Source organism: Dipodomys spectabilis, unplaced genomic scaffold (assembly GCF_019054845.1).
Source record: "Dipodomys spectabilis isolate Male_0828 unplaced genomic scaffold, ASM1905484v1 ptg000118l, whole genome shotgun sequence".
In the NCBI taxonomy this organism is placed as follows: domain Eukaryota; kingdom Metazoa; phylum Chordata; class Mammalia; order Rodentia; family Heteromyidae; genus Dipodomys; species Dipodomys spectabilis.
Window position 1 is genome coordinate 277,307 of NW_024870795.1, and position 16,047 is coordinate 293,353.

The following is a 16,047-nucleotide window of genomic DNA, read 5'->3' on the forward strand; positions in this document are numbered from 1 at the left end:
TCAGCCTGGCAGAGTGAGCCCAAAGGCAAACTGTCAGATGTGTTCAAATCCCAGCCTGCCCTGCAAACCAGTAGCAGGACCACTTGAGGCAGCTTCCACAGCCACCCAGAACATTCCACGACCTGCAGAGAGACAGAGGATGGAGACACACACACCCCTACCTCCTGCCTACCTGGAAACCACAGGCTCCAGGGGACACTGTGCCTTTCCTGTCACCTCACACTGACAGATGTGACCTCCTCCTTGCTGGCCAGGAGTTGGCCTTGCTGGGGAGAGGATGTATCAAAACACAAAAGGCCAGCCTGCCCCTGGGGAAGGGGAGGAAGTTGGCAGTCCTCATAGTATAGGAGACTGAAGAGAGCCAGGTTGGGTGGGGAGGGCAGAATGGGGAAACAGGGACACTTGGTACTCGGCCCATGTCATCTCATTGAATTCTCATGACAACGTACCAGCTAAGGTCATCAAACCCACTTTACAGATGAGGAAACTGAGGGTGGGACCCTGACTACTCTCCCACTAGGTGAGAGTCCAGCCCCGGGCCAGCAGTGGATACCTGTGAAGAGAAGTACAGCAGGTGCTTTGATGCTGATTATCGCTATTATTTAATGATGATTATTGCCGCTACTGCACTAGCACAGATTAGTGCACAAGGCTAGGTTTCATTGTGAGAGTTCCACACAAGTATACAATGTATCCAGATCAAACCCACCCCCCTATCACACTCAGCTTCTTAAAACAATTTCAACAGGTTTTATTGTAGCTATTGTTTTTTAAAGCTTTAATTGTGCCTCAGGAAGAAACAGCCTATAAATCCGAGGCCCCTTGACCTTGAAGCGAGGCAGCTGATGCCAGCTCTGCCAGTAGCAGCCTGCCCTGCTTGGCCTTCAGCTGCCCCAGGTCAGATAAATCCTAACATTTTCTTTTTTTTCTTTTTTGTTTTTTGGTTTTTTTTCTTTTTTTCTTTTTTTGTCCGGTCGTGGGGCCTGACCTCTGGGCCTGGGCACTGTCCCTCAGCTCTTCAGCTCAAGGCTAGTGCTCTACCCCTTGAGCTACAGCGCCACTTCCGACTTTTTTCTTTTTGCTTATGTGGTGCTGAGGAATCAAACCCAGGGCCTCAGGCATGCAAGGCAAGCGCTCTACCACTGAGCCACCTTCCCAGCCAATCCTAACATTTTCGATGTTCATGTTTGCTTTAAAGTCAGGTCTAAAACTGATTGCTATGTAATAGTAAGATATTGCATGTAAAGGCACATGCTGGAACTGGTGGCTCACGTCTATAATCCTAACTACACTCAAAGACTGAGATCTGAGGGTCAAGGTTCAAAGCCAGCACTGTACAGAAAAGTCTATGAGACTTTTTACTTTCAATTAACCTGCAAAAAGCAGAAGTGGAGATGTGGCTCAAGTGGTAAGAGTGTTAGCCTTGAGCAAAAATGCCAAGTAAGAGCACAAGGACCTAAGTTCCAATACTGGAACCAAAAAAAAAGACACATGCAAATCCCAAAGTGCTATCTGTTGGCCCATATCCTCTGCCCATCTGACACTAGAGTAATGGCTTTGCCTGGAAGCAGGGAACTACATTAATGACCCAGGAAAGTACCGTAGGCACCTTAGTCTTAGGGAGTAAAAGGAAGTCTCAGGGGTGAGGAGTATACACACCTCTTTCCACCTGCATCTGATCCCAAGACCTGGACCTGAGAGCCCTAATTAGCCAGCAGTGACCTCTATCTAGGACCTGATAGGCAGAATCCTCTGTTTCCCCCCACCATGAGGGCAAGACCCCAGTCCATACCACAGAAAAAGGAACTGGGGAGCCAGAGGCAGGGTCCTGGCCTTGAGGGTTCCCAATTCTCAGTATATACAGACACAGACACACACACAGAAACACACAGACACACACACAGATGGACACACTCACACACACACACACACACACACACACACACACACATACTGGTTCACTAAGCCCCAGCAGTAATGACCACCCACCAGGGTATTGCATCTGGCTGAGACAAGGACCATGGAGAGAAGGAGCCAGCTATAAAGAGGAGAGGGCAGAATCAGGTATACTGTTACCTGCCTGTAGCCTCAGCCCCTTGAGAAGACAGAGGCTGGAGGACCTAAAAAAAACCAGTGACTGTGGTTAGCTCAGTGGTACAGTGTTTGCCTAGCAGGCTCAAAGCCCTGAGTTCCAGCTCTAGCACTGAAGGAAAACAAAACAAAAAGCAATAAAGACTAGAGAGATTAGATGAGAACAAAAAAGAAAAGAGGGATTAGAGAAAGAATGAGAGGCAGCAAAACAGAACATGAGAGCCTGGGAGGAGGGAGAGAGAACAGAAGAAGAATTAGAAAGAGACCTGGACAAGTGCTAGCTGGGTCCACCCCATAGCAGAGCCCAGGGCCAGCGGCAGCCTGCGCCCCAGCCTCTGCCGCCTCCACTGCTACTCTGTCTGGATCTTTGAAATGCAACCCCGTGGCACACCTTCTGGGAAGCTTTCCTGACTAGCCACATACTGCTTTTGGTGTTTTCTGGAATCCTGGCATGTGTGACGCCTCAAAGTCTCACCAGGATCCCACCCAGAGATCCAGGACTATCTGGTCCTGACTTTGCAACAAGCTACTCCTCCCCCATCCCTCATCCCTGCCTTCCACGCCTACAGTGGGCCAGAGCAGACAAGGGTTCCCAACAGGCCCTGGGATGATGCACTGACTCTGCCCAGAGAGAAGCCGGTCTGCCAGGGAATTTCACAAGGTCCACTTAGACGGGCAGCTCTTCCCTTCCCCCAAAAGGCCAACAGAAGGCAGCAAGCCAAGAACTGCCTTAAATAACCCGAGTAATAAAAATGGCCAATTAAGAGGACAGACAGCAACATGTCCAGTGCAGGGGGCTTCTCATCCAGAAGCAGCTGGGCAGGGGCTGCACAAACCTGCACAGCCCAAAGTCACAGACAGACACACAGTGAGAAAGCTGAGTACACATCTGCCCCTCCCCCCACCCCGCCCCCCAGCCCCATCCTGCTCAGAGACAGCCCTGCCCAGCACAGCCACATGGTCCAAGCCCTCCAACGCCATTCCATGCCCACCCTGCTCTCCTCCAGAAGCCCCAGCCCTCTCCAGAGCAGCTGCTGGGACCTGGACACCACCATCTCATTGCTCCTCATGCAATTCAATATGATGCACCCTCTACACCCCCACCCCCACACACACCCCAATCCCCGCTGCTCAGATTCATGACACGGAGGAGGCTCAGGTCTCAGCCCATAAGCAGTGGAAACTGCCTGCAGCTGCCTCTCCCCCCAGCATCTGAAGTCTGCACACATGCTTTGCTCCAGGCTGCCGCACTTAGAAGCTTTCTGTCCAACAACCCATGCCAGCTGCCCTCAGGGTCCAGGAGAAGAAACAGCCCCTCCCTTATGAACAAAGCATTCTGTGCAGCTTAGAGCTTGGAACAGTTGCATTAAAAGTTGAGAGAGGAAACAGCCATGTAAGCGGGGTCTGGGGCTTCTGATGACCCCATGCTCCCCAGTTTACAAAGCACATTCCAGGTATCTCTAAGATGGTCTTCAAAGGGCCACGGGAGCCCAGGCGACTCTCAAGAAGGCTCAGAGCCCCAGGAGCTGCTGAACACGAGGACACAGCTGCAAATCTCTACTGGCGGTTTGCAGGCTGTGTTTCCAGCCCAGTTTCCTCAGTGTCTGCCTGGCTTAATTTCAGCATCTCTAAAATCCACTAGGAGCCAGGCACTGGTGGCTCACACCTGTAATCCTAGCTATTCAGGAAGCTGAGATCTAAAGATCATGGTTTGAAGCCAGCCTGGGCAGACAAAGCTGCGAAACTCTTATCTCCAATCCATCAGTAAGAAGGAGAAAGTGGAGATGTGGCTCAAATGGTAGAGCACCAGCCTGGAATGAAAAAGCCAAGCAAGAACATGAGGCCCTGAGTTCAAACCCTAGTACCAGCACCAAATAAAATAATAAATCATATGAACATATAAACATCAAGAAGTAGAAGCATGTTTTGGGAGGAAGGAAGGGTGAGGAAATGCAGTCATATATTCAATGTATATTATGTAAAAATCAAACCTGAGATAGGGATGGGAAGGGAAAAATAGGGGAGAATAATGGAAGGAGCAATATTGATCAAGAAGCATTGTACTCATAACCTGATTTCTAAATTGTAATATCTTTGTATAACTACCTGATTAAAAAAAAAGTTTAATGCAATAAAGCTAAGCACTAAGTGGCTCATGCCTGTAATCCTACCTACTCAGGAGGCTAAGATCTAAAAGCATGGTTTGAAGCCAGCCTGGGTAGCAAAGTCCCAAAGACTCTTATTTCCAGCTAACCACCAAAAAAGCCAGAAATGGAACTGTGGCTCAAGTGGTAGAGTGCTAACCTTGAGCAAAAAAGCTCAGGGACAGCACCCAGGTCCCGAGTTTAAGCCCCAGGACTGGCACTGGCATGCATACATGCGCACACATGCGCGGGCGTGTGTGCACACACACCCACACCCCCCCCACACACACACACAAAGTGCATAAAATAGATTAACGATACTACCCAATCACAGGGTGGTTCCATGAAGTCAGTGTATGTAAACTGCTTTGTAAACTGCTTTGAATGGGCTTGGCAAGGGATAAATGCTATGTAAATGCTTGAGAAATTAACTAATAAAGGTTTATTGGGCTCCTGCTATGCACAGGCATGTCTGAGCAGGTACCTGTCATGTGGCATTGTCACATGATACTGCCACATGGCATAACCCACTTCCCTGTGTCAGAGACTCAGCTCTGAGGGCCTGGGCTGGTGTCTGCTTCCCCTGGTAGCCGGCACAGGGCCTGGGACATGATGGGTACTCAATTGTGAGCTCAGAACTTACAGTCAGACCTCATACCCAGCAGGCTCAACTTCCCCAGCAAGAAGCACAAAATGACTGTGACAAGTTCCCTGTGTTCTGGCAAAGGTCACAACATTGACTGAAAGCAAGAGTCAGGCAGTCCCCAGGCCCAGGCAGAGGCCAGCTGCCAGCCTGCCCAAGAATACAGTGTCCTCTCCTGCATGGACCAGTGGATGAGTAGTTCTAGCCACTGCCCTGGGGAAACTTGGGCTGGGAGGGAAAAAAAGGGGCATTAATTTAGAGTCTGGAACTCACAGCCAGCGTGGCTTGCTGCATACCTGGGGCCAAGTTTCTTCTCTGAGCATGACTCCCAGCCTGCATTGCTGCAGGGCTGGCACGAGAACACACAGAAAGTCCCGTGTATTTCCCGCCCCATACAGGGTGTCACCTTCATCTTCTTGAGCTCCTCGCCACCCAAGGTCCCCCATTAATTATGATCCTCTCTAAAAGTAGGAGTTTGCACAGGCCTGTAGGGTGGCTCAGGGGCCTCATCTGCCTGCTGTTGCCCGTGATTCATTTGCTTGTCAAGAAATAATTACCATAAAGTGACAGCAGGAAATCTCCTGACGCAGCGCCACCCCCTCCTCTGCCACCCACCGCGGCAACGTTATGACAGGTGCCAGGAGACCCCACTCCTGGGCCCCCTCTCACCTGAGGAGAGTGACAAACTGAGGTGGGAGGCTTTAAATGGCCCTCATCCAATCCAGACTACTCCGGTCCCACTCACAGAGACCACACAAGTCTTCGGAGGTGCTGGGCAAGGCCACCTCCCCATTGTGCCCATTCGCAGGGGGCAGAAAGAACAAAGCTCTGGCTCCCCACAGGCATGTCAAGGATGGAATTCCACAGGGCTTCAGTGGACCCTGTGGCCAGGCTTACCACTAGATGAGTGACCGCTGCCCTGTTCTTGCACCAGTGACAGGATGAGAAGCCCATCCTGCCCAGGAAGTAGGTATCAGTGCATGGAATGGGTAGAGGCCAAACAGAGACCCAGACCCACTCATATCAGCCCCTGAAGTTCCCAGGCTGGTCCAGAAGTTGCCATGGCAAAAGAAGTGGACCTCCTGCTCCAGATCCAACCAGCACCCAGAGCTGGCTCAGCACGCGTGCGTGCGTGTGCACACACACACACACACACACACACACACACACACCCCTACAAAGTCTTTCATGTAATTCTTACCCACATGTATTATTACCTACTGTGCCATATGAGCCCAGTGACTCCTCTCCCCGTGCTCAGCATCCCTATTTCACTGAGACAGAATCTGGGAGAAGACTAGCCCAGCCCAAGCTCTCTCAGCTTTTCACTCCTGAACTGGGCCTGCACATCCCACACCAGGGATTGGGGTGTTGATTCATATTTCACCCAATTAATGTGTGGGGACAGATGCCTGAGTCTTCTGATTCCAAGTGCAGACCTTCCTCTCTCTAAGCAGGGTCAGATCCCTAGATGCTCAGTCTGCATCATCTGACCCCTTTGCCTCTGGGTGCCCGTAGCATGCAGTAGCCAGACCTGTAGCCCTCCCTCATAACACAAATATTTACTCAGCAATGTGGACTCTGGATGGTCAGGCTGGACTCCTGGAGCACCAGAAGAAAGAAGGGGGCCGCTCCCACAGAGCTGACAGTGGAGGGGAGCAGACATACCCCAGGCAATTCTGACTCAGTGGGTTGAGGAGGGTGGTTGTTGTTGTTGTTTTAATGTGGGAGCAAGTGGGTTTTCAAGACACTTATGAAGTAAAGTCAGAAAAGAGACCCACAGTCGAAATCCAGGGCTCAGAGAAACCTGAGGCCTGCCCCTGGCCTCAGCCATCCATGACACAGAACACCTATGGAACGCCAGCCCAGACTCATCTCCCCAGTACAATCAAAATCAAGACAGCAAATGGGAAGTGCAAGGCTCCAGGATCCCCGGATCTGTGGCAGGGCTAAAATCAATTCTTCTGGAAGGCAATGCATCTCACAGCAGCAAAGATCTATCCTTCCGTGTCCTTCAAATAGCAACATGACATGGATGGGAGGGTTCGAGAGAGCCTGGGTATGTATGTGTCTATGTGTGTAAGTGTGTGTGAGTGTGCACGCATGTGTGAGTGCACATGCTGGGGGAGGGCTGTGCATCTGCTGGGCCACAGAGAAAGCCTCGCCTCACATTCCTCTAAGAAGGAATCTTCCGAGTCAGCTGTCTCCCTCCTTCCTTTGCTTTTCTAGGACCACACTCTCTGCCCTCCTCCTGTCCCCCTTCTCCCCCCACCTCCGCCCCTAGCTTGAGGCTCTAAGTATCCTCCCTAAATTTGTCCCCAGCCATGAAACTCAGTAACCCAGTCTTCCAGTGAACCAAGGACCTGGGTGGTGGGGGCTGGTGTGTTCCTTCTAAAGGAGGTTAGGACAAAGGGCTGGGAGAAGGCAAGATTTCCGGAGGCACAAATCACTGCTAGAGTGGACCAAAGCCCTTCTGAGATTCAGGACAAAGAGGCAGCCCTGCCTCCCTCGGCCCCAGCACCATCTCTGGTGCCTTCCCTAGGACCGAGAGCCGTGATGTGTCCTGAAATGGATTTGTTGGGCAGCCAGGGCTGTGCCCGGAAGTCCTCGTAAATTAAAGGAAAAGATTTGTGGAGGGAAGAGGGGTGGACATCTGGGGAGCCTATCAAGCCAGGGGGACCTTAACACAGGGGCTATTTATTCCTTCTCAGCCCAGGGAGCCACATCAGTATCCTTCCTTCTGTACACAAGAGGAAATGGTAGCTCAGGCTGCTCAGAGAAGCTAAGCAATTTGTCTACAGTCACACAGAAAGTAGCAGGACCAGGATTTGAACCTTTTCCACCTTCCCAAGCTGCCTCAGAATAACACAAAACAAAACAAAACAAAAGCAAAAAAAAAACTCTCATCAGTAAGAGCTTTAGGAAGAACTAAAGTGTTGATGGAAGTCACAGAGAGGGGAAAGCCTTTTGACAGCTTTCTGGGGTAGTCTTAAGGCCATGGGGCACTCAAAGGCCAGCGCCCACCTGCTAGAGGGCCTCCTGGGGCTCCAGCTTACCCACTCCCCACCCCTTTTGGGACACCTCCATTCTAGCTGTCAGCCCAGCCCTTTCCGGCTCACAGTCAGAAATAGCTGTGACAAAAGTCCCACACATCCCAGAAAGGGGCTTTTAAAATATATATATACTTAAAACAGAGGCAAAGGAGGAAGGTCTATTTAAGGCCTCAGTGGATACAGATGGTATAGGCATTGTGTGGGGCAATAAGGAGAGCTCTGAAAGGCAGGTAAAGGGCTTCCAGCTGTGCTGGGTGCATAAGCCTGCTCTGGGCCTGTTTCTCCATCTTTATAATGAAAACACACAGCTGAGTCAGCAAATTCTCTCTCTCTCTCTCTCTCTCTCTCTCTCTCTCTCTCTCTCTCTCTCTTTCTCTTTCTCTTTCTTTGTTTCTTTCTTTCTTTCCCTTTAACAGCAGAATCCTGTTTTCTTTTTTTTTTAATTGTGAAAATACTGTACAGAGGGGTTACAATTACATGGGCAAGATAATGAGTACATTTCTTATCAAGCATTGTAGCCTCCTCCTTTGTTTCCCCTTCCCATCCCATCCTCCCCCGGCCCCCCTCCCAACCCTCCTCCCCCTCTCACTGGACCCATTGCAACAAAGAGACATACAAGTCGTATGTCGAAAACAGAATCCTGTTTTCAAAGTGAATCTTTCTCAGGCCATCACTGGGAAGTCGGATGGAAATGCAAACCTCAAGTATTCAGCTTCCCACTGTCCCCAGGATTGTCCCAAGGCATCTTGCTTATGGGTTCGAGGGCTCTGAAGGACCCACTTGAAAACTACCAGGCCAAATGATCCTGTAAGTGTTCTAGCCTCCCAAAGGACCCTGGCAGCACCCTGAGCAACAAGGACAGCCTAGTCAGGAGCCTCACAAGGGGAACAAAGCCAGCCAACTCCAAAGCCCATTGGGCCTGGAAACAAAGCAGGGTACAGGGGCTGTGGACCAGGACCAATATCTCCCACCAAACTGTGACAACTTCCCCCACTGCCAGGCTAGATGGACCTGTTTCTTGACAAGCTCAAAGCTGTCCTGCTTCCTCTGCTAGCCAATGAAGACAGAAGAAACCATTGAAACAGCTTAGCCTGGGGATGGCCTAGGCAACAGCACTGCCCGTGTCCCAAGCATGGACCCATTACACAAGGCAGAGAGGCAGGAGAAAGACAAGGATATGCCCAGAACATGGCATCTCAGGAGATAAATAGATCAGTTGTGAGCCACAGGCCTGAACCACTGAGCAAGCTAAAGGGAGCACTCAAAGGAGCCCCCTTGATATAAAAGTGGAGGCCCAGGGGCCCAGAGAAGGAAGCACAATATATAATGTGACACAATATATAATGACAGAGCCCTGGAAGGCAACTCAGAGAACTTTCCATCTGTTTATAGAGGCTAACTTCAGCAGTGATTTCCCAGGGAAAAGCCCCTGGCTTGCAAACTCAGATGGAATAGTTAGTGGCAATGGGTGGTGACAAAGCAAAGTGTTTGTTTTGGTTTCCAAATCAACACTTGACAACCTTGTCCTCCTTATAGTTTCAGTGACCACATCTCCCACGTGGTAAAGAGCTGGTTGAGCCGAGAAGGAAGTCAATGAATAGTGAGCAGGGCCAGGGCTAGAGCACTGAAATCAAGAGCTCTAGTTAGGGCTGGCGTTTGCAAGGCACAGTTCATGGGCTACTGGTGGATGGCAACTAGATGATGTGCAGTGGTACATGGTCTAAGTTTTCAATCCAGTGGTTTCATAGGTGAGTGGATAAACAAAGTATGATCCATCCATCCAGTAGAATTTTATTCAGCAATGAAAGAGAACATCTCATACATACAGTAACATAGATGAGCCACCAAACATTATCCAAACCAGACACAAAAGACTATTCATATTGTGTGATTTCATTTATATACAACATCCAGGAAAGGCAAATCAATAGAAATATAGAACAAATCACCAGTTACTTGGGGTGGGGCAGAGCAATGCTGGAAATTGAACCAAGACTCATGTGTGCTAGGTAAATGCTCTGCCACTGAGCTACAGTCCCAGCCCAAACTCAGAAGTGGGGGGGGGAGGAAGGAGGGAGGGAGATAGCCATAACCTGCCTATATTAGGCCTCTCTAGTTCACTGCCTTTTCTGAGCTTATGTACTTCTAGGTAGTGAATTATTTACTATGATTATTTCTCACTGAATTTCAAGTCTGGGAAGACCACTGGAATTTATGCAGCCTAGGGATTTTTTTTAACTTTTTAAAAAAGTTGACTGTATGTCCATCCTCCTCTGAAAGAAAATGCTATGAGAAGCTCTATATACCAACCAATAAAAACAAAATGTTATGTGTATAAATTCATATTGCAGATTCAAATACTTAACAGTGGCCTATTCTAAATCTGATCAATATGATTGATGAGACTATTTCGATGCATTAACACTGAGCCTAGAGACTGGGGATGACAATTCCACATGCAGTTTAAATCCATCTCCAGTTTTGTCTACATAGCATAAAAAAGATTGTGTGGCGGTTGGGTGGGTGCTGGAATGAACTTTTATCACTCCAACCCTCTCTAGTCTGCTCTGTGGGAGGATTAAGAAGATAAAGGCAAGTACCAGAGGCTCACTGCTGTAATCTTAGCCAATAAAGAGGCTGAGGTCTGAGGAGGTTCAAAGCTAGCCTGGGGGGACAAACCTGAGAGAATTTCATCTCTAATTAACCTCCAAAAAGATGGAAGTGTAGCTATGGCTCCAAGAGGTAAGATGCCAGCTGTGAGCGAAAAAGCGAAGGGACAGCACTGAGGCCCTGAGTTCAAATGTGCATGCAGGCACACACGCACGAACACACACACACACACACACACACACACACACACACACACACACACACACACACACACACACACGGAGGGACTCGGGCCCAGCTTCCAGGGCACAGTTTAGGGAATGACAAGGATGTCCTGCTCAGTGCAAAGCTGTGGTTCCAAATGCAAGTGGCCAGGAACAGGAATTGTTTCAAGCAGCTAGCTTAGTAATATGGGAATCCTCTTCAAATAGAAGAGGAGAGAGATGCTTTAACTTGAAGCCAAATACTGAAAAATTAGCATGGTAGTGAAATAGCATTAAGAACTGAAAAATGAGTGAGAACATAATTATAGCTATCTTAATATATTAACGTACGTTTGTGTGTGCGCGCGCGCACAAACTGAGGCTTGAACTCAAGGCCTCCTGCTCTTAAGTGGCTTTTTTGCTTAAGGCTGGTATTCGACTATTTGAGCCATACCACTTCTGGCTTTTTGCTGGTTAACTGGAGATAAGAGTCTCACAGACTTTCCTGCCTGAGCTGGCTTCAAATCATGATCTTCAGATTTCAGCCTCCCATAGCCATGACATTTTTTAAAGAATCATTTTTATCAAGTATCTAAGGAACCTGTAAAGCATCACAGGAAAAGAAACACAGAGCCCAACCACCTTGCAGAGGTACAGAGGAATACAAAGCCCAGGGAAAGGAAAAACCCAACCTGAGCCTTAAATCACCTTCAGAAGAAGACAATCATTCTACCTCACAAACAATGGAGGAAAGGAAGGTGTGCACACTATTGCAGAAATGCGGGAGGAGAGATGCCTGCACCCCACCTGTCTCGGCACCCCACCTGTCTGTCTCCACAGCACCACCTCATTCCAGGCCAGCACTGACATCACACCCCACACCCTGGGTGCAACCTCCAAGGTCCATTGCTCAATGCCAGCCCATCTCCTTCTAAACCTGGGCCCAATCCTTCCCATCACCTTGGAAGCCAGGTCCCAAAAGCACCCACACAACTAAACAAACAAACACAAGCTTGTGGCATGACTACACCATCAAGAGGAGCAGACAGGAGGGCCTGGCCCACCCCTCCCTGAGTCTCACCATTTTAAGCAAGTGTCTCCTGCTCTATCCACGGGACTGAGGCCTGCATGGGAGTTGGGGGACTTGGAGACACATCTGCACCCTGCTAGCTTGACAAGGTGTCTATGAACTTGACCACTTTATTTACACCTTGGAATGAAGGAAGCACTTCGGCTGGAGTTTACTATCCCCGTTTCTCTGATGAGGAAACATGCTCTCCAATGGTTTGCCAATCTCCTCGGCATTTAAATTATCCCCTGTACACACTGGCCCGTTCAGTGTGAAAGAAGACTCAAGCCCAGTACTCAGTGGTGCTGTGCAGGGGATGGGAAGAACAGTGCAGCTCAATTCAGAGCTCTGATACCTGAGACCACAACCCAGGTCCAGACAGCCTCTCCCCTAGCCAGGCCAGACACACTCTTCTCTCATCAGAAAGCTGAGCTGGCAGCATCAGCCAGGCCAGGCCGAAGGTGGTAGGAAGCAATATCGTTTCCCAGCCAGGGAATCTGGGCTAGAGAAGAACACACTAGCCAGGCTAGCACGCAGTCTGCCAGCTCCCTCCTGCTCCAGCCAGAGCCATTGATCTGGATGCATCCGATAGCCATTCTTCCAACTCAAGGTTATCTTCATCTTACCACTGAGTTTATGGGAGTCAGTCAACCATTAGACTGGAGGAGTATGGAGGAGATGAGGCCTGTGGCCAGTCTAATGGAGTCTGCTCCTGCAGCCCAGGAAGCTAGACCTTACAGAACTGGAGCCACACAGCCAGCCCTGGCCCAATGACGGGGGAAGGGAGGGAAGCAGGGACAGAGCCATCTGTCTTCACACACAGGATAAATTTAATTCAAGGAATAAAAGGGAAGTAGGTGGGTTATCAGTTTTCCTCTCATTCATGAAAGGAGGAAAGCCTATCTCCTACATCTTTGGGGGTTAAAGTCACAGGTTCAAATCCTGCCTTTGCCATGCATTAGCCAAACTACTGAGAGCAAGCCTCTTCGCATCTTAGCGCCTCAGTTTCCTCATCTGCAAAATGGGGCTGAGACTGTCTTTCACTGCATTATCGCAAGAATGAAATGAGATCACAAGTCAGGTTATCCTTGGCCCACACCTGTAATCCTAGACACTCAGGAGGCTGAGATCTGAGGATCATGGTTCAAAGGCGCTCTGGGCAGAGAAGTCTGTGAGACTCTCATCTCCCATTAACCACCAAACAGTAGAGCTGTGGCTCAAGCGTAGATACGGCGCCAGGAACAGTGCCCAGGCCCTGAGTTCAAGTCCCAGTACCGGCACAGACACTCACAAAAACTGAGATCACACACGACGTCGCAGGAATTACGTCCATAGGAAACACTGTGCCTGACCGGGTGACGGCACGGCGGTACCCGGGCTGTCGTCAGAGCCCGCCCCCATTCTTGGATCCAGATAACTGAGTCTTCCTCGCACGCGCGTAAGGAGGGAGGTCGGCCCGCAGCTCCCAGCTGCCAGGCCCAGCTGCCCACCCCGCCCCGCCGCCGGCACGCATTCCGCGGCTGCCGGGGACCCGGATACCGTTCCCCGCGATCGCGGGGGGGGGGGGGGCACTCACCTCCGTTTGTACTCGTCGCGCTCCCGCTTCACCTTGGCCAGCACGTTGTAGAGCGCGCGGATCTCGGGGGTGATGGTGTCGATCTGCACGCCCACGCCGTCGGGGTGCACCCACGACACGCCGGGGCCCTGCACCGTCTCCACGCCGCCGCCGCCCGTGCGCCGCACCTGCGTGTAGCTCCAGATGGTCCCGGGCAGGCGGCCGTAGTGCTGCGGGTGCGAGCCGCCGCCGGGGGGCAGGCCGCCCAGGGCCACGGTGTTGGCGTTGGCGCCCAGCGCCGCGCCGCCGCCGCCGGCCGCGGGCGGCCGCAGCAGCTCGGGCCCGGTCTGCACGGCCTGCTCCCGGGAGAAGGTCTTGTAGCGCAGCCGCCGCTCGCGCTCGCTCTGCTGCTGCTCCAGCTGCTTCTCCAGCAGCCGGTTGCGCCGCTCCAGCTCGTGCACCTTGGCCAGGAAGCAGCGGAAGCGCACGTTGAGCCCCTTCAGGAGGTGGATGTTGGAGCCTAGGTCGTCCCGCAGCGCCGCGGTGACCGGCGACGGCCCCGGCCCGGCCCCGCCGCCGCCGCCGCCCCCGCCGCCGCCGCCCGGGCAGCCCCCGCCGCCGCCGCCCGGCGGGCAGCCGAAGGCCAAGGCCATCTCCCCGAACAGCAGCGAGTTCACCATGCGCCGGCTGCGTGGCTCAGGGCCTCGGGCCCGCGGCTCCAGGTGCGGCTCCAGCTCCGGGCAGGGCTCCCGGCGCGGCCGGGCCAAGGCGGGCGCGGGCTCCAGCGCGGCCGGCCAGGCGATGCCAGATGCGCGCCAGATGCGGCCTCCGCAGCGACGGCGGGCCGGGCTGCGGCCGGATGTGGGCGCCGAGGCGCGGGCTGAGACGCGACGGGCCCCGGGGACGCGGCGGAGGCTGCGCGAGGCCGGCGAGGATCCCGGGTCCCACCGCCCCGGCTGTCAGAGACGCTGTGGAGCGGCCGCGGCAGCCGCGCGCGGACGACTCCCCGAGGACCCCGCCCACTCTGCGGCGGGCCCCGCCCCTGTCGTGGCCGCGCCTACTCCTCCACCCTCTGCGGCGGTTCCCCGAAACGGAGGCTCCGCCCCCCGGGCCTGCAGCGTCAGGCCACGCCTACACTCCTGAGACTCCACCCATCCCGGGCACCACCGTTCTCTCATTGGCCTGGACCGGCTGCTGCAGCTCTGGCTCCGCCCAGCTGCCCAGCTGTACCACGCCTCCCCAGTGTGCGGTGCCCAGAGTCTGCCCTGAAAGACGCGTACCGCAGAGCTGCACCAGGGACGCTTTCTCGGGGACCGCGGCAGAGCCAGCCCGGCCTCTTAAAGGAGCCGGCAGCTTCGGCCCTGACCACTTCTCCCCCGTCGCTGCGGGGTCCCCGCTTCTTCTGGTAATCAGGCTCCCTTGTCCCAATTTCCCCCTACCCCAGATTCCCATTGATCACGGCCTGGATGGGCCGAGGGACCCCAGAATCAAGAGGTACCACCGGGGCTGGGAAGGTGGCTCAGTGGTAGAGTGCTTGCTTTGCATGCATGAGGCCCTGAGTTCGATTCCTCAGCACTACAAAAGCAGAAAAAAACTGGAAATGGCGCTGTGGCTCAAGTGGTAGAGTGCCAGCCTTGATCTGAAGAGCTGAGGGACAGCCCCCAGACCCAGAGTTCAGGCCCTACGACCGCACCTCGGGCTCTCATCCCCACTCCAGCCGGGGCAGACCTAGAGACTCCTTTCTCTGAATAAAAGATCGCCCCCACCCGGTCACCTGGCTCCTGAGATTTGATTAAGGCTCTAGGCCTCGAGGGCCCAGGGAAAATCAAGACCCTGGATCTGGCTTCCTGTGAGCTGCTGTGGCTTTCCACTCTCAGGACAGCCTGCCCATCACCACACCACACACAGGCTGACACAGCTGATCCTAAAACTGGGGCTCCATTTCATCCATGCATTCATTCACTTACTCATTCGTTTCCACACCTACCACCCTAAAGGCCAAGTAAGTCCTCCAGCAGTCTTGTGGTATATCCTGAACCAGTGTAGCATATACCTACAAGCGTCTTCACATCCATTTTACAGTGGCTGAGACCTGAGTAAGGTAACCATCTACCTCAATATGTATGCTTGGGGGGGGGGGGGGGTGTCAGTTGTGAGGCTTGAACTCAGGGCCTGGGTGCTGTCCCTGAGCCTCATGGTGCTCAAGGGGACTTTTCTGCCCCGGCCAGCTTTGAACCACAATCCTCAGATCTCAGCCTCCTGAGTATCTGGGCACGAGCCACTGGCCTGTTTTGTTAGTTTTGTCATTGTGCCAGTACTAGGGCTTGAACTCCAGGTCTGGGCACTGTCCCTTGGCTCTTTTTTGCTCAAGGCTGGTGCTCTACCACACAAGCCACAGCTCACTTCTGGCTTTTTTTTTTTTTTTTTGCTGGTTCATTGGAAATAGTCTTACAGACTTTTCTGCCCAAGCTGCCTTTGAACTGTGATAATTTTTCAGGTCTCAAGCTCCTGAGTAGCTAAGATTACAGGTGTGAGCCACTGATATCCAGCCTCACTTCTGCTTTTTTTTTTTTTTTGGTTGGTCTCGTGGGGCTTGAACTTTGGGCTTGAGCGCTGTCCCTGTGCTCTTCAACTCAAGACAAGTGCTCTACTGCTTGAGCCACAGCGCCACTTCCGGTT

General features: G+C 52.4%; 1 protein-coding gene across 1 annotated transcript in view; it reads right to left on the minus strand.

Annotated features, from left to right (window-relative positions):
- The window catches only part of Iffo2 (intermediate filament family orphan 2), a 44,947-nt gene extending 30,899 nt beyond the window's left edge, over positions 1 to 14,048 (minus strand). Inside the window, exon 1 of the mRNA XM_042688425.1 lies at positions 13,390 to 14,048. Coding sequence (XP_042544359.1) covers positions 13,390 to 14,048 — 659 coding nt within the window. The remainder of the gene's footprint in view (positions 1 to 13,389) is intronic.
- Between the last annotated feature and the right edge of the window lie 1,999 nt (positions 14,049 to 16,047).